Raw genomic sequence first — 19,310 nt, forward strand, 5'->3', positions numbered from 1 at the left:
TGAATTTGACAACATGACCATAGGGTAGGTTGGATGGAGGTGGAGCCAAGAACACTGTGTACTGGCCATCTTTGAAATTAGTCCAGTTGTGAGCTTTTAAAACTGTACATATACTAGCCCTAACCGGTTTGGCTCAGTGGATAGAGCGTCGGCCTTTGGACTCAAGGATCCCAAGTTCGATTCTGGTCAAGGGCATGTACCTTGGTTGATCCCTAGTAGGAGGTATGCAGGAGGCAGCTGATTGATGTTTCTCTTTCATCAATGATTCTAATTCTCTTCTCCCTTCCTCTCTGTAAAAAATGAATAAAATTAAAAACAAACAAACTATATATATACTTGGTGAAAAGTCTGGAAGGAAATACATTAAAAGACTGGAGATTTCGGCCCTGGCCGGTTTTGCTCAGTGGATAGAGCCTCGGCCTGCAGACTCAAGGATCCCAGGTTTGATTCCAGTCAAGGGCATGTACCTTGCTTGCGGGCACATACCTGTAGGGAGTGTGCAGGAGGCAGCTGATCGGTGTTTCTCTCCCATCGATGTTTCTAACTATCCCTCTCCCTTCCTCTCTGTTAAAAAAAAAAAAAAATCAATAATATATATATATATATATATATATATATATATATATATATATATATATTTTTTTTTTTTTAAAGACTGGAGATTATGTAGTAGTACTTGGAAGAAAGTCACAGTGTAGAAGGAAGACGAGTGAAGGGTAGGTGAATGGCAGGCCTTAGATTCATTTAGCTTTGTGTACAGTGTGCTAAGGAGGCCTGTGCAGGGGCCTAGAGATTAGATTCCAGTACTCATTTCCAATAGGGACTAAAATTTCATTTTGTGTTTTTTTCCACTATTAATTCTTTCTACCTTTGATTAAGAAAATATTTTAATTCAAATAAATGTTATAAATATTTATGGCATTTCTGAAGAAATTATGGAAACCATTTAAAGATATGACAAGTGAGCCAATACAAAGGATCAGATATCTAGCATTACTATTACTGTGACTCTTGAACAGCACAAGGATTTGGGGTGCCAACCACCCTCCACACGTGCAAGTTTGAAACATGTCTCTCTTATACCCACATAGTAGCATATCTTAGGTGATCCATACCAGGATCCATGCCCCATAAATCCATAGATTCTACATTTGTTTGCTGTAACCAGTTTTGTTTTTTATTTATGTCTTTAACATGGTTTTTATTGATTTTTAGAGAAAAGGTAGAAGGGATAGGGATAGAGAGAAACATCGATGAGAAAGAAACATCATCCTTTGGCTGCCTCCTGTACGCCCCTCCCTGGGTAGACAATTGCTGAGCACAATGACCAGGTCCTAGAACACGTTTTAAATTAGGGACATCATGTGGAAAGCATTCTAAAAAGGACTATCTTCCTAGGTAACACCATCAGTTTATTTACGAAGTGGTTGATTATTAGGTTATTGACATGATTCCCAGGAAATTAGATCTATTCATCTGCCTTTTTTCTCAAGAATGTGCTCCTACTTTTTTTCTCTTTCCACAAACAAACCTGATGGGAGGTCGGATGCTCATTTCTTCCCATTGAAGAGACTGATAACATTCACAAACGCACGTTTTGAGAGTGGTTACACTTAATATTTTGCTATATTTTCTTTTCAAACCATTTTCTCTGGTGTGTTTGCGTGTATGCTTTAAAATAGTGGGCCTATACTTATTTACACAGGATCTCTATATTTGAATATTTGAATAATAATACTTTTCTTTAAATCACTTAATTGTTGTATAGATGTTTATTCTTTAAGAACTGTTTGAGCATATCCTCTGTATCTGCTCTTCAGGAGTTATAGCATCATACTTTATATGAGCAGGACTAATGTTCAGCTTTGCTGAAGACCAGTTAGGAAACCATACAGTGGAACTAATACCTTATGAAAAGGATGCTTCTGTAAATATAATAATTCAGTAGTCCACCTGGAAGGGTCCAAGGCAGACCTGCCTTTATTGAATTTTGTTTTGTGTTTAATTTTATTTATAAGGGATGATGTCATTGTTTAATGTGTATATTTGTGTTGTGCCCATACTTTCTTACTCATGGCAGAATTGCCTGGATATCATCTATACTGAAGCAGAATCAATTTTAGACATTGCTTTGAGTTTATGTGGATAATATCTAGCTAAATTGCATTGGAAAAATGATAAATTTTATGGAGAGTAGATTAAGAGCCTCATAGTTCTTGGATTGTAGACTAAATTGCTAATGAGATACACAATGTATCTTGTGTAGTATACAATAGATAATCATTTGGAATAAGACAATGTTTGACTTGGTGGTATAAGCTGTGATTGTTGTCAACAGGGGCCTGGAAGAATTCTGTGGAAGAGTGGACAACGGAAGACTGGACTGAAGATGTAAGTGTTTAGTACCAGATCAGACCCATCTTTCTTCTGGTTTCTGGCAGAGTATGTGTATTCGAGGAAAGCTTGTGCCATCTTATGGCTGGTTGTTCTGTAGTTGCCATGTTTTTGTTGTCATTGTTGTATTTTTAGCAGATGGAAGGAGTTTGGTGTTTTGAGATTTTTAAGGAACTTGGCTTAAATTGTCCACTTAAAAATTCCCATGTGTTAAATATGACTGAAGTCATTTTTTAGCTTATCTTTTTTCTTCTGACCTGATAACAAATTGATGCTATTGCCCTGGCCTGTGAACTATTAATTACTCTTTATAACGCTTTTAATAAAAGGAGAGAGTCTATGTTTGGGTCACAGTTGAAATTACTCTGAATAAGTCATCTGGTCCCAGGCCTAACTTCTTTCCCTTTCAACTAGACTGGCTCTGTTTTGGGTATTCATTTATTCCAGATATTTTTGAGTACACTATACTGGCTTCTGGGTAGTGTTCATCTCTAAGTTTCTAGACTCAGCATAAGATATTCTTGGGTAAAAAAATTTAACTCGAAAAAGAATAAGTAACTGAACTAGCTCTATACCATATTTTATACCATTTTTCTGTTCAACTCTCAAGGTCCAGAACAGATGTATGTACATGATAGTTACAGCACACATTGGTAGGGAGAGAATAAAGGGGTTGTTGAATATTGAGCTTTAAAATCACATAAATGGATCCAGATTTTGAGGGGTTATTTTTGTTTATTTTTTACGATTACATTTTTTCCCTCTGATCCAGTTTGTATTCACAAGTATGTAAATGACATTTTCATTTAACATCAAGCCATTTATTCTTTTTTAAACAGTATTATTTTTAGCTTGTTAGGGAGTGAGCTAGTAGTTAGGCATGAGGAAGGAGGAGAATAGATATGCTCATTTGATTGGAATTTAGTAGATTTAGGATATATTATCTTTCTTTTTTTTTAAAAAAAATACATTTTTATTGATTTCAGAGAGGGAGGAAGAAAGAAACATTAATGATGAGAGAATCAGGAATCAAATCGTGACCTGGTTCATAGGTTGATGCTCAACCACTGAGCCTGCTGCTGGGCTAGGAAATAGTTTCATTTCTGCTACATGTTAACCATAAGTCCTTGAACTAGATGGGTGGTTATTTGAATCAGTGGAGGAAAGGATACCAGAATAAGAGAAAGTCAGAGGGCTTATTTCAAACAAAGGTATCCTACTTTTATTTATTTTTTATTTTTTAAAATATATTTTATTGATTTTGTATAGAGAGGAAGGGAGAGAAATAGAGAGGTAGAAACATCGATGAGAGAGAGTCATCGATCAGCTGCCTCTTGCACACCCCCTACTGGGGATATGCCCACAACCAAGGTACATGCCCTTGACCGGAATCGAACCCGGGACCCTTCAGTTCCCAAGCCAACGCTCTATCCATTGAGCCAAACCGGTTTCAGCAGGTATCCTACTTTTAAATGTTTTTGTATTACTAGAATTTTTTGGGAGAAAGAAAAAAACAAAACAAAAACATGTTCCTTGGCCTTAAGCTTTATATCCCTTTGCCTTTGTCTGGGTTATAGGCAAGTTTGAAAATCATCAGGGGGTTAGAAGGCAAAAGGAGTGTATTCACACCTAGCTGGGTTGACCTGTTGAGGCATCTTTCCTTGCTGAGCCTCCTGTTTTCTTTCTTTTTTTCAAGCCTCCAGTTTTCATCACTATAATGAGTATCATAATAATTGTCCTGCCGAACTTAAGAGTTTTTCTGTGAATCAGATGACGTTTTATAATGAAGGTCAGGTAACAAGCAGTTCAGATGTTCACACATACAGAGATCTTAATATTCTGCTGTATGGACCATATAGTATCTCAGTATAATTTATAATTAGTGAAAAGAATTAGCATAGAGAAGTTGGCTGTCTTCTTTCCCTCAGGAGTTATAAAAAAAAAAAACCCTGAAAATTTTCTAAGATGATATAAAGTAATGGTGATCAGAGTGCATCATGTCACTTAGGTTTTTATATATATATATAGATATATAGATAAAATAAGATTAAGAGATTTCTTAATCCCTTTCAAACAGCTTTCTGAAACAAAGGTCTTCACTGCCTCATCTGTTCCACAAGAGAATCATGTCACACCTGGGAAGAGGTAAATACTTTTTGACATCTTTTGTTTGTTGTAATTGAAATTTCTGGTCTCAGGAAAACCATCTTGATTCTTGGATCTGTATTGATTATTTTTACCTTTTCTTGAATCTCTTTGTTTTTTCCTTTTCAATCTAAGACTTTCTTTGATCCCAAACCTACCTGGTGACCTGACAGAGCCTCCATCATTTCCTAATTATTATATCCACTGATGAATTAAAATAGCAGTTATGTTAGTGATTTGTTATCATTTGTGACAGATTATGTTAAACCTATGTAATGATTCTTTTTTACTTTTGTAAACATGTGTTTTGACAGATGAACTTAATACAAAATATCCTTTGGTTTCTTCATATAATATCATTTATTTAGATCTCAGTCTCATTTTTTATGAGTTCTAGTTTTTACGTTTTTTGTTAATCCTCACTCGAGGATATTTTTTTCAGAGAGTGGAAGGAGGGGGAGAGACAGAGAGAGTGAGAAACATCAATGTGAGAGAGACATATTGATTGGTTGCCTCCCACACACGCCCCAACTCGGGGCAGGGATTGAGCCTGCAACCAAGGTATGTGCCCTTAACTAGATACAATTGAACCTGCCACCCTTCCGTCCCTGGCCTAGCTCTAACCACTGAGGAACCGGCTAAGGAGGGCTCTGCTAGTATTAATCCAATAGCCTAGAGATTACAGAAAAGGAAGGAATTTTGGGGTAATAGAAATGTTGTTAGTATGTGTACAGAATTGAATTATTGAAAACCATTTATATACATCCTAGTTTTCACAATAGCTCTAAATTTTTTTAAATTATAGTTTGAAAATGCAGTAATCTAGAAGAATGAAGGCCTTGATATGTATGATATCTGAGAATTAAAGGCAATTTTAATCTTAAGATGCTTAGTCTTGTGCTAAATGAGATGGTTATAAGACTTTTGCAGGGAAATAAAGACGATTAAAGGTTATGTCTAGCAATATAATGCTTTGTGAATTGCTCAGAATTTCTTTATTGTATTTATTGCACAATGAATTTTATAGGATAATTTTCATCTTTTAAAAAATATGAAGTGGACTCTTTCATGCTTATTTTTCAGAAGATAGTGTTGTCGTTTGTTTTGTTTTGTTAATCCTCACCTAATGATATTTTTTCTATCGATTTTTAGAGAGAGTGAATGGAAAGAGGAGAGACTGAAAGAAAAAACCATACTTGAGAGAGAGAGCCATCAATTGGTTGCCTCCCACATGCACCACTGAGCCAAACCTGCTAGGGCAAGGTTATTTTTTTCATTGCTTTTCAGAGTGGAAGGGAGGGATGGGTTATGTGTGGAAATTAGAGAAAGAAACATGGATGTGGGAGAGACACATTGATTGTTCCAGCTGGGCTGGGAAGTAAACCTGCAACCCAGATATGTGCACTTGACCAGGAATTGACCCCTTCACCTTTTGGTGTAGGGATGGGGTTAGGGGTTAGGTGGATGGCACTAACCATTGAACATACCAGTCAGAGCAGTGCTGTATTTTTCATGCATATATTTCATCAATCTCTTGGAATAGAACTTGCTCTCTTTTTTTTTATAATAATACAACCTTTTTTTGGTGGATGGCTCATATGTAATATAATTACCCTGCGTTTCTATCCTTGACGTATTCCATAAGCCAGAACATTATGTTGGAATCCAAAATACTAGTCTGCGACTTCAACCTGGTTATTGGGAAGTCTGCGTGATAGTGCATAGGTAGAGAAACTCTGGCCCAAGAACTCTGTTTTGTGTTAGCGCTGAGTCTTGAATTATTTCACCTCTCAGAATCTGTTTCACTGGCATGGTGAAAGTGTCAGAAGAACTGACTGGCAACTGGCCTTGGAAAGGGTTTAATGGAGCAAATTATGATAGGTAATCCCGTGTACCTTCCAAGTCCTGCGGAAGAGAGTTCGTTGCTCACATGTAAGGTGGTAGTGTGTGTATCAGAAAGGTAATTTCTTCCTCATGCTTTCAGGTTTTTAGGCCATAGTTTTGAAATTGGATATATGTCTTTCTGGGGCCATCACAAGAGTTGTAGTAAACAGAGTATTTGTGAACATATTGTGCATTCTTTCTTAAATATTTAAGAGAGAAATTATATGAGATTTATACAAATTAAATATATTATTGGAAAGAATGCAAAACTTACAGGAACATTTATGATAAATATGAAACTGCTTAACTAGGCTACTATAGCTATGTTCCTCATTCCCCCAAAATGTGAACTCACTTTCCAAGTAATAAAAGGAGCAAGATATCCTAAAGGAAACGAGCCAAACTTAAAAAATTCTTTCAGTTTGCTCATTTCTCTAGATTTTCAAATAAGTCGTCACTGTTGCATTTCTGTGGAAATAATCTCAGTGCACCTTTTCGTTTTTCTTCTCTGCGAAGCCCTGCTTCGGTCTCTGTGGCTTCAGGGTTTTTCTTACTTGAGTAATTTTTGGCATGAATTTACTTTTTACTGATTCACTTATCAAATTCATTTGCTGGTAAGATTTGTTTATGACTTGTGCTCTTTTGCTTTTTGTCTGCTTAGCGTCGATCTGGTAGCCTTGCTCCAGAAGCCTGCTCCTCCCAATCAAGCCTCAGAAGTCAGCTCCTTTGAAACTTCCCAACAGCAGGGCTTTGGCCAGGCCCTCGTCTTCACAAATTCTCAGCACAGCAATCAGATGGCACCAGGGACTGGCAGCCCCACTGCTAACTCCTATTCTCCTCAGAGTCTGGTAACTCACTTTTATTTCAGTCTGGGATCTTAAGGAATACTTGTGCTAGAATGACACATGCCTTATAACTGCTTTCTAAATATAGAAAGTTATGCAGTAAATTTCTGTCCGGAAAACAATGATGTGTTCGTTTCCAAGCACATATCTGATGCTTCCATGTGGAATTCAACTACTCTGAGTTTTCTGGGCAAAGATAAAAATACTTTTTTTTTTTTTTTTTTTTTAAGTGAAAATGTTTTTCATCATATTCACTCAGGCATCCTTATTAATGATTTTTCTTGGATTTTGTTTCAAAGTCTATTTCTAGACTTAAGCTGTGAAAATTGTCGTTTTCCAATTTTCTTAAATGCAGATGTTTGCCAGTATTTGCTTACTGAAATTATGTGAACACAGTTCTGTCCACATCTCCCTAGGAACTTATATATTTTTTTAATTTTTGTTTTGCTATACCATAAACGTGGTGTACTTTTTCTTAAAAGGCTGCACTATGTAGTAGAGACCCTTATAATTTGAGAGTGCTTTCACTGAAACAGTGTCATCTTCTCCTGCATATATGATTCTGACTTCCCATGAGAATTAAGCTCCTATCAGAAAGAACTTAAGGGATTGTTAGTGAAGGATGTGGAGATAGGCTGATGCAAGTAGAGAAGCTTGGGGCAACGATCGCCAACCTTTCGGACCTCACGGACCACCAGTGGTCTGCCGACCACCGGTTGACGACCACTGGCTCAGAGCATAGGATGTACAAGAATGTAGCTGCAGCCTGGGAGAGTGAAGTCTCTGTCTAACCATAGGTAATTGTGAGTTGGCAGACGGGAGGTTGAAGGACCATAAACATAGATCTCAGCTTTCACTAATAATTATTTTGGTTCATTTTTACTATATTTCACTTGAAATTTACAGTTGAAAAACAGAATTTCTTATGATATAATTTCTTCCTCTTACTTGACTCAAAATCATTTGCTATACCCTAATAAAATGTAGAAGTGAGTATACAAACTTTTTATTGCAATCTTCTATTCTGCATAGTCATCTCATGTCAAGTATATCTGGCTTGGGACATATTTTATATTTTTACTGTCATGGGTGATTGTGCATGAAAGGGCATCAGTGCTTGAAGTGGGACAGCCTAAGCCATAGTGCTCTCTTTGTTTTGAGAAGGCCTGATGGTACCTACCATTCATTTTTTATTGAACCATCATGCCCTTTCCTCCTCTGCCTTTCCATCTGCTTTTGGCATATTGACGTCATGCCCTTGACTTCCTGGAGTCTTAGGCCAATGAGAGCATAGGTAGGACATGAGTGTTGTTTTTTTTTTTAGTGACCTATGGTTTTTTGTCATGAAAAACACCTTGAGAAACTGGTAAGAATTGTTTTTGTAATGTATGAGAGCAGTGGTTCTCAACCCTACTGTACTTTTATAATCAATGGGGAACTTCAATAAATAACGACAGTAATAGTGAGCATAATAAAATAATGCCAGAGTCTACTCAAAATCAACAGAGTTTTAAAGTCGATTGAAATGTGTAGGTGGAGTTGAGAAATCCTTTGGTAGCTCTAGTTATTGATACAGTGGTTTCTTTTGTTGTAAAGCACACAAAGTGATAAAAATTAGCTGATGTAGAATAGAGATTAGGTAGGGAAAAGATGAAGAGTAGAAGCATCATTCAAAGAGGCCTTCATTGAACAAGTGGGCTTGAGCTGGGTTTTGGCAGACTAGTAGCAATGAAAGAGATATGTAATGGGCAGCATAAGCTAAGAATCTGGAGTAGTAATAAGTAATGTTAGCACAACTGTTCCTTAGAACAACTAGGATACTCTGGGCCTTTGGATATTGGTAACAGAAATAATTTTATTTCAACTTTCTAGATCTGGCCTCTTGAGAGAATGCAAATTCTGTTTTTGACCTTTTAGGTGGTTTTTGAAAGTTACTTTTGACGAAGAACTTGTCTTTTCAGAAACTGAATGATTTTGATAATGTAAAAATGCAGTTGATCTGTCATTATGTTCTCTAGTCATTAAATTTTCATTTTTCTAAGATCTTGATACCTGGCCTGACAGGATAGATAGGGGAGGAGTACATTGTCTGTTGTATGCTTGCTTGTGGGACATATTTAGTGTTCCTAGTCAACTAAACAACTTGAAATAAACTTACCAGTGTCCAGGTTATTACTCAGTACCTCCTGGTCTTATTTTGGAATACTAACATTTTAATTAAGTAAGTGCTGTGATCTGCATTTAATCTTGTAGACCTCATGGCTTGTCTTTTTTGAGCAGACCTATTCTAATCATTAAAGATAATTAGTGCCCCACATATTAAGAAAAACTGTGTTTTTGTTTAAGCTTGTGCTTGTCATTTAATTCATGGCATTTCTCCTTAGTTTAAAAAAAAAAAAAGGTATTGTGTTTGTTAATTTGTGACATCACTTTTTAAAATCAATTTCTTAAAATCCAGGGAATATGTTTCCCTGTCCTTTAACATCTTATACCAGAATCAGGAAGGATTGCTGGATTTATTTAGTCAGATCTTGTTACATACTAATATTTTCATGTAGTGGAATCTTATGAGTCTTGCCTATTCAGGTTCTGGATTATAGTTTTAAAAATCCTTGTGAAAATACTTGGCATGTTGTAAAGCCTGGGGTAGATATTCTGTATTGTTTAGGATTTCTGCTTTCTTTCTCTTTAAAGTCATCCGTCCTTGGTTCAGGATTTGGAGAGCTTGCACCTTCAAAAATGGCAAACACCACCAGCTCCCAGATTTTGGACCAGTTGAAACCTCCTAGTTTGGGCCAGTTTACTGCCACGCCAAGTTTGCAGCAGAATAGTACAAGTGCCCCCACAACCACTTCTTCTTGGGACCTCAAGCCCTCAGCTACCCAGTCCTCAGTCCGTAGCCATTTTGGTAAGTATACATTTTCTGTGGTTGCTTCACCCCTGAACATTAGTGGAGGCTGTTGACTTGTGAACACTACTGTGGGTTTTGACCAGAGATGTTTCTTTCTTTAAAAAAAATTTTTTTTAATTGATTTATTTGAGAAAGAGAGACATCAGTTGTTGTTCCACTTATTTATGCATTCATTGGTTTTGATTCCTGTATGTGATCAAATCCTCAACCTTGGTGTATGGGGTTGATGCTCTATCCAATTGAGCTACCTGGCCAGTGCCTAGAAATCTTTTTTTTTTTAGTAGAACTTGGCAAAGTTTCTGAATGAAATCAGTCAGCTTTGTATCGTATAAATAAATACCTGCATTTATTTGTCGTTATTAGTATATGTGCTGCTGAAGTGAGCACTATTTGTTGTTATTTGTAGTAGCACATACCTTGAAGAGATGTACAAAAGCATGGTAAAGACATGTAAATATAAGAAAACAACTTATCAAACCCTCTGGGATGCTTTCTTTTTTTAATTTTTGTATATATATTTCTTTATTGACTTTTTACAGAGAGGAAGAGAGAGGGATAGAGATTTAGAAACATCAATGAGAGAGAATTATTGATCAGCTGCCTCCTGCACACCCCCTATGGGGATGTGCCCACAAACACGGTACATGCCCTTGACCAGAATCGAACCTGGGACCTTTCAGTCCGTAGGCCGACGCTCTATCCATTGAGCCAAACCATTTTCTCATGGGTTGCTTTCTGATTTTAACATTTGCATGTTTCCATCATGATTTGGTTCAGCCTTCCCATCTGTGGTTTATTATTCAAGGTATCGCTTGTAAATTGAAGGTTTTCTAAATTCTACTCCCATAGTTTTGTGACATTAAGCTACCATTTCCCATCTACATATACCATACTGTATTAAGGAACAGCAGGGAGTTACTTTAAAGGGTTGGTTGTGTGGATTGGTTTATGCTTAGGGCATTGAGAGACATGGAAACACTTCCTGAGTACCTGAGATTATTCCCAGGTTTGGAGTGATAGCTATGAAAGAAAATCGTTAAGAAATTCAATGCCCAGGATTTTTATCAAGGGATGGGGGCTGGTTATGTAGGCACCCTCTGCCTAGTACACACCAAACTTCCAGATTTCTAGAATGAAAGCAAGTGTTCAGTGTAAACTACATTGTACAGATATTCAAAGCACAGAGTCACATTTGTTGGTTAGAGTGTTGGCATTCTGTTCTTCAGACACTAGCCAAGAGCCAATCTTGCAAGCCAGTGATGGTAGAAGAGGGAATTCTAATCTCATGTGCCAAAATAATTTTGCTTTTACCCCTTCTTTACCTATCTTCTAGACTTTAAATCTCAGCCTGAACCATCCCCAGTTCTTAGCCAGTTGAGCCAGCGACAGCAGCACCAGTCTCAGGCAATCACTGTCCCTCCTCCTGGGTTGGAGTCCTTTCCTTCCCAGGTAAAACTGCGAGAATCAGCACCCAGAGACGGCACCTCCACTGTGAACAAACTCTTGCAGCTCCCCAGCCTGACTGTCGAAAATATCTCTGTGTCTGCCCACCAACCACAGCCTAAACACAGCAAACTCCCTAAGCGGCGGATGCCTCCAGCTCCTAAGGTGGGTATTCCATGTGAAGCTGCAGTCCCAAGGTGGATGTATTTTAACATTTAGCTTAAGTGTTGGATTAGCAAGTCTCAGAAACTTGAGTGTAGTGCTTCTCAAGCACATAGCTTACTGCTTTATGAGGAAATGGCTAATGTTAGAGGGAATGAGTTTGTACTGAGAGACAGAGAATATTAATTCAAATTACTAGACTGACTCAAAGAAACTGATGGTCTTGTGTGCTTAGTTGTGCTGCCCTGCAGTGAGGATGAGTGGGTCTTTTACCAGGTAATGCTTTAAGGCATTCTGCTCTTTTACTCATCCACATCCACAACCACAACCCTCGCCCCTTACTGTTCTAAGGAAGCAGTTGGTAGCAATGACCATTGTCCTATTAGCTTTTAATTTTTCTTTGCTCTTGTCCCTTCTGTCCCTTTTTAAAAAAGCCTATTCCGTTTTCCTTTCTTTTGGCCATTCATGCCTTGTTCCTCAGGCCTGCCAGCCATGCCCTGAGAACCCAGTGTCCATTTGGCTCTGGGATAGACCCTTGAGACTTAGACTCCATGACTTCTGTTCCCGACATGGCAGCTTTGCCTTTTCAGATCCCAGCTTCTGCAGTGGAAATGCCTGGTTCAGCAGATGTCACAGGATTAAATGTTCAGTTTGGCGCCTTGGAATTTGGATCAGAATCTTCGCTCTCTGAATTTGGATCTGCTGCAAGCAGTGAAAACAGTAACCAGAGTCCCATCAGCTTGTATTCAAAGTCTTTAAGGTACACAATCCCACTTCTCTGGTTTTGACTGGAGTAAGTCTTTTGTTTGCAAGGTAAAACAGAAGAGAGTCCAAGAAATCACCTGTGGAGGCAGACAGTACACTCTGTGGTAGTGGATCTGTGCAGCCCTGACTAGTATCTAACCCAGAACTTTTCTTCCATCGCCTTAAAAACAAACCCTGTGCCTAGTAGCAGTCACTTCCAATTTCCCCTTCCCCTCATACCTGGCAACCAATAATCAGTCTCTGGATTTGCCTATTCTGGACATTTCATATAACTAGAATCATGAAATTTATGGTCACTTGTGACTGACTTTCACTTAACATAGTGTTGTCCAGGTTCATCTTTGCTGAAGCATAAATGCCTTTGTTTCCAAATACTATTTTATTGTGCCGATATACCACATTTGTTTATCCATTATGAGGTGATGGACGTGTGGATTGTTCCACTTTTTGGCTATTATGAACCATGCAGCTGTGAACATTTAGTTACATATTTTGTGTGCTTTTGATTCTGCGGTTGTATACCTAGGAATTGCTGGGTTATATGGGAACTTATATTTAACCAATTGAGGAAGCATCAAACATTTTCTGCAGTGGCTGCAGCATTTTACATTTCTATGAGTAACCTGTGGGAGATTCAGTTTCTTCACATCTTGCCAACACTTTCATTCAGTGGAATATTTTATAAATAGAGAAGGCCAGATTTTATATTTTATTTTATTAGTTAATTTTTCCACTTTCCAGAGCCCCAACCTGATGTTTGCATGGGTTCCTTTTCTAAAGATGGTCTCAGACATCTAGATTCCTTAAAGATTCTTAAAGCGGTCCCTTTGCCTGTCAATTAAGTTAGGTGGGTCTAGCTTTTTATGGGAATGGTGCTAGACTTGGGGGATTGTTTTAAATCTTCACTGCATTGTTACTAAATCGAAGAATGCAGTAGTATAAACTTGTGGTTGCACACACGTTTATTTAATTTAGAGTATGATGAAATAGTTCTCCTTCATGAAGCTATGTAAATTGACACAAATGTATGTCTAATACCATTTGTAGTGATTCTTTGAATACCTCTCTACCAATGACCAGTGCAGTACAGAACTCCACCTATACAACTTCAGTCATTACCTCCTCCAGTCTGACCAGCTCATCCCTGAGCTCCACTAGTCCAGCAACAACGTCTTCCTCCTATGACCAGAGTTCTGTGCATAACAGGGTTGCATACCAAAGCTCTGTGAGTCCGTCTGAGTCAGTCCCAGGAACTGTCACGGTAAGTGGTCTTTCGGGTCCTTCCTGTTTTGGAGCTCAGTGTGTAGTTTGAGCCTTTTTTTTTTCCTTTTTTTTTTTTTTTTCCTCTCTCCCATGAGGATGTGTTGATTTTATTTTATTTTTTAATATTTTGTAATTCTCACCTGAGGATGTTTTTCCATAGATTTTTAGAGAGGAAGAGAGAGGAAAAGACAGAGAGAGAGAGATCAATGTGAGAGAACACATCGATTGTACAAGCTCTGACCAGGGCCACGCCTGCAACCAAGATAATGGGCCACTGACTGGAATTGAACCCGAGATCCTTCAGTCTGCAGGCCGATGCTCTGTCCACTGAACCAAACCAGCTAGAGCTGAGGATATGTTCATTGATTATTTTTTTAAAGATGGAGAGGGAGGGAGGGAGTTGGGGGAGAGAAAAAGAGAAATAAATGTCAGTTGGTTGCCTCTCGTATGCTCTCTGACCACAGGTGCCCCACCTGGGGATTGAATCCCAAACCCAAGTATGTGCCCTGACTTGGAATTGAAGCCATATTTTTTGGTATGTTGATGACACGAACTGAGCCACCTGGTGGGAAATTAAGCTTTTTGATTGAGACTTTCTTTTACGATTTACTAACCTTTTGAGTAGAATCCTTGTAGTTTGTTGAATTTGCTAACAGCATCTCATTTAAAACGTGCATTTCAAGCACCATAAAAACAGGAATGTGTGTAAATGGACCCAGAAGCTTAGTATAAGGATAATATAGGGACACACCCCAAATTACTCTTAGTGGTTTGGATGGGCTAAGAGGGGAACTTTAATCCTATCTGTAATATTTTCATTTCCTATAAGGTGAAAATGTTCAGGCATTATTGGTGAGAACTACTTTAATAACTGGATTATAGCCCGGCTGGTTTGGCTCAGTGTTTGAGCGCAGGCCTATGAACCAGGAGGTCACCATTCGATTCCTGATCACGGCATATTCCTGGTTTGTAGGAGGCAGCTGATCAATGATTCTCTCTCATCATTGATGTTTCTCTCTCTCTCCCTCTCCCTTCCTCTCTGAAATCAATAAAAATATTTTTAGCTGAAACCAGTTTGGCTCAGTGGATAGAGCGTCAGCCTGCAGACTGAAGGGTCCTGGGTTCAATTCCAGTCAGGGGCATGTACCTTGGTTTCGGGCACATCCCCGGTTGGGGGTGTGCAGGAGGCGGCCGATCGATGATTCTCTCTCATCGATGTTTCTAGTTCTCTATTCCTCTCTCTTCCTCTCTGTGAAAAATCAATAAAATATATATTTTAAAAATATATACTTTTTTAAAAGATGGATGACAAAATAAAAATATTAAAATATAGTTGAATTGATCTAGCAAAATTTGGATACATTTTCTAAGTCTTCTAAGCAGGAACTATTTGTATATCTCTACTTAAAATTTTTTGTTGTTATTTTTACTTCTCTTATTTTGTTTTACATATTTTATATTAGGTGTTTTACTCAAATGTCTGGTGACTCCAGGCTGCCTACCTGACACTAAAAGGTTAACTAAGGGCTCTGACTTGGAGTGGGGGTTATAGGTTGCTGAGTATGGGCTTTGATGTGGGACTGCATGAGTGGGCTATTTTTTTAAATATATTTTTTTTACTCCTTCCTCAGCCCTTTGAACCTTTTCTGTTGAGCTTCTTTAGATTCACAAGGGGCTGTTCTAGTCTCTTCCCTATTCCCTGTAGCCTATGTCTTTCTGTCATTGTCATAAAGGCCTCGTGGGAAGAGAAAGCTCCACCCCAGTCATGGTGCATGCGGGGGGCAACCAAACGATGGTTCTCTTTCACTTTGATAGTTCTCTCTCCCCCTCTCTCATTCCCTCTCTCTAAAAATAAAAACATTGAGGAAAAAAAAGTCTGTCATATTGCCCCTCAATCTTATGAAAAGAAAACAAACAAAACAAAACGGGCCACCATTCCTTGATTATGTTTCAAGTGTTTGTGGCTAAATCCCAATAGAAAATCATCTTAAGTTTTTATTTTTGTGGGTTTACTTATTTTCTCTTCCTTATAGAATGGACACGGTGGTGGTCGAAGTCAGCAGACAGTAGACAGTAAGTGTACTGTGAACATTTTTTTTTTTTTTTTTTTTTTTGCATAGTTGGTGGAAACCAAACAAAATAAGAGCATCGCTAACTTGATAGGGAATGCAGTAGGTTAATGGCTAATTCTGCAAAAATAGTCCTTTAAAATGTTTGCTGATAGCTACTTCTGATCCATTGCTGGCACCCCTTCCTTAGGTTCAGCTGCTAGAGAGTCCCATGTAACCAGCTTGTAGCTGGTGTATTATTACAAACTGGGTAACAGCCTCATATTGTTCTGCCTTAGTCAGACTGCACTAAGGCAGGACAGTATTGTATTGATTTAAAAGATGCTTTGCTTGCCGAAACCGGTTTGGCTCAGTGGTAGAGCATCGGTCTGGGGACTGAAAGGTCCCAGGTTCAATTCCGGTCAAGGGCATGTACGTTGGTTGCGGGCACATCCCCGGTAGGGGGTGTGCAAGAGGCAGCTGGTCGATGTTTCTCTCTCATCGACGTTTCTAGCTCTCTATCTCTCTCCCTTCCTCTCTGTAAAAAATCAATAAAATATATATATTAAAAAAAAAAAGATGCTTTGCTCAAAGGTACAGGTTCTAATGGTCAAAGGGCTCCCACTCTGATAATGTAAAGAACTTTTAAAACAAAAATTGGTGTGCTAGTTCAGGAAATACGTGTTCATTGCCTACAGGTTCTGACAGACTATTGCTAGGAAGAGAGATAAAATGTTGCTCACTGGAAACGCTTTGGAGAAAATGAAGGGATTCCCCTGTCCTGTCCCCCAGTTTCAGTACAGCTCAGTGATCAATGGAGATGACACAGGTGAATTTTGTTCTTGGATAGCCTATCTGTGATTGTTTATGGTGGTGTTTGTGACCATTCAGTAAGGCAAGTGGGTATTGAGTATGGAAACCCAAAGATACTTTTATTTACAATTTTTTGGGACATGGACATGCAGTTGTACCAGAGCTGGACTGGGCTTTAGCCAGAATTTAAAGGACATATGAGTTACCTAGAATTTTGGTATCACTGGGCTGCCGGAGCTGTTTGGAGATACGTTGGTAGCTCTGAGAACACTGGCTGTCAGAGGAAGTTCTCATTTCACAAGCCCTGCTGGCAAGTTTTTATAGTCCAGACATGGGGTTGAGAACACATAGAGGTGCACTAGATTAATTAGAGATTTAAAATGAGATGTAAGATGCTTGAAAAATGTAGTTTGCATTTTAGATAGGTTTTTATCTCCCATTCTCTCTTCTCCACCCATTCTCTCTGACACACACATACACACACACACACACACACACACACACACACACTATCTCTCTCCCCCCTCTCCCCCCCCCAGAAGCTTTTGGTGGACCTCTTATCGGTGTGTTCTAAGACCCGGGGGGGGGGGGGGGGGGGGCGTGAGTTTTAGGTCAGGGACATTGTGGTGTCTTCATTTGATGTCTGTGAGAACAGGTATATTTGGAATAGACCGTTGGTAAAAAGCAAGCCTCAGGAAAGGAAAGGCTATTGTAAGAATTTATCACATTGTGTTTTGAGCCTGTGGCTGCCTGTGCTTGTTTTCTAATCATCCTCCCTTTTGGAGACTAATGTGTTTCTGCTGCGCTCCCAGGGAATGCTGCAGGAGGGTACTGGTTGCTTCTTCCTATCTGGAAAAGACAATGATGCTTTATTTCCAAGCACATATCTGAGTCATATGTGTGGATGACACTAACACTGAGTCTTTTCTGCAGTGAGGATTGATAGCACTCATGGTCTCCTGAAAGCATAATGTGCTCTGAGGTTACTCTCTCCAAGCACATGTGAAGGAAATGCTATGCTCCCTGTGCCAAAGTAGGCGTTCAGCAGCAGCTGTGTGCTTTCCTGTGGATGTGAGGCATGTGTAACTCCACAGCATATGTACCGTGGGCTCTCAAGCCCCACCAGCCCTAAATTGGCTCTGAACTTTCACAAGGTCAGCCTGATTTGGTGCTGATTTGATAGAAGCAAAGACCTACCTGTTGGGTGGTCTTGCCCACAAGATTTTCACTGTCCCCAAGTTGTGCTTTTTAAGGAAATTTTGTGTTACTTTATAATTGTTTTAGGCTCAGATCTTCTTTCTGAGTGTGGCTTAGGATTGACCTGCTTCCTTTAGTTGAGAGGAGTATGTCCACGTCATAGGACATTTATGATTATAAATTACTGTGATTATGTCACTTCCTACTCTGTCTGGGTCCTGTGTGTCTGACCATTGTGTGTCCTTTTAATAATCGTATCTGACAGAAAAGAGACCAATTGGGGACATGCTGGGGCACTTCCCATGGGAAATGTAACTTTATATATGTCTCAACTGCTCCTGACATATCTCAAGATATTGAGCATATTTCAGATATTCATGATTTGATCTGGATTTAAACAGATCTTTTTCTTACAGCTACTGCGTCTGTTCCTGCTCCAAAGACAACAGATCCTCCCTCGGCCCTACCATCTGTGGCCTCCCTGCCCAGCACCACCTCCTGCAGTACGCTTCTACCCTCTGCATCTCAGCACACTGCCACTTTGCCTTCCTTGTCCCAGCCTGGTGACCTGTCCAGCACCCCCCTCTCTCAGCTTAACAGGTATGGGGAAAATTTGGGCTCAGAAAGAGAGGCCCACAGTGGGGCGAAGTCCGGTAGCCTTTCTAGAAGGCTCTTCCAATGAACACCGACACGCGTTGCCCCTAGCACCATGCCCTGGCCCTTTGCAATAATGCTATAGATAGGTTTGGACTGGGTAGTGTCATCAAAGCACCACAGATGTAAACTTGCTTGTTTGTAATGCCTCTGCTGTCACAGAGAGCACTGGGCCCCTGGGAATGGGGTGGGCCCAAGGGGTTGCTGCTTCTCTTATTACACCCTCAGGAGGGTGCCACTAGATAAGCCTCCTCCCGGCTCTGGGCTCCTGTCACTGACGCAGAGTGAGATTGCTGTTGGATTTCTGAGCACATCTCTGACTTAATGCTTGTCATGGCTTTATAGGTGAAGTTATTACAGCAGGGTGTAGGAGATGGGTTTCATTGGGCTCCCACCCTGTGTCTTCTAAGGTGAATTCACCTCTTTCCCCTTTAAGCCAGGAGCAAAAGCATTTGACTTGAATTCTGGATTTGATGGGATTTCAGGCTCTGATTCTGGCATGTGGATTGAACATAGGAACCTTTTCCCCTCACACACAGATTTAATGAGGTCTTCAAAGCTGACAGTGTTCTCAGTGAAATCCTGTTCTTTTTCCAGTCTAAAGGACAGAGGTTAGAGCTGACTGAACTGGCCCTGGAGGTTTCCCAGGCCAGGATGTTCCAGATCCTCAGGTTGGGTGACCCTTTAGGCCATTCTAACCACCAGCACACCTGGCCTGGGTTCCCAGGCGATGGGCGCGAAGCTGGGGCTTCTCCTGAAGGGAATGGGTGAGCTTATACCAGCCCA

General features: G+C 39.5%; 1 protein-coding gene across 13 annotated transcripts in view; it reads left to right on the top strand.

Annotated features, from left to right (window-relative positions):
- Positions 1-19,310, top strand: part of UBAP2 (ubiquitin associated protein 2) — a 73,216-nt gene that overhangs the window by 42,859 nt on the left and 11,047 nt on the right. For 6 of the 13 annotated variants that reach the window (XR_014796234.1, XM_084897959.1, XM_084897968.1 and 3 more), the window contains 9 exons: positions 2,336-2,391; positions 4,472-4,539; positions 7,085-7,271; positions 9,963-10,176; positions 11,513-11,787; positions 12,375-12,544; positions 13,597-13,810; positions 15,846-15,885; positions 18,287-18,470. Coding sequence is in view for 12 of the 13 variants with exons in the window: in XM_084897959.1 (XP_084754085.1) it covers positions 2,336-2,391; positions 4,472-4,539; positions 7,085-7,271; positions 9,963-10,176; positions 11,513-11,787; positions 12,375-12,544; positions 13,597-13,810; positions 15,846-15,885; positions 18,287-18,470 (1,408 nt within the window). In the remaining variant the exon portion in view is untranslated. The remainder of the gene's footprint in view (positions 1-2,335; positions 2,392-4,471; positions 4,540-7,084; positions 7,272-9,962; positions 10,177-11,512; positions 11,788-12,374; positions 12,545-13,596; positions 13,811-15,845; positions 15,886-18,286; positions 18,471-19,310) is intronic. The other 7 variants (XM_084897965.1, XM_084897969.1, XM_084897960.1 and 4 more) reach the window with 3 other exon arrangements.

The sequence above is a fragment of the Pipistrellus hanaki genome (genome assembly GCF_964339955.1).
Source record: "Pipistrellus hanaki genome assembly, chromosome: 11".
In the NCBI taxonomy this organism is placed as follows: Eukaryota; Metazoa; Chordata; class Mammalia; order Chiroptera; family Vespertilionidae; genus Pipistrellus; species Pipistrellus hanaki.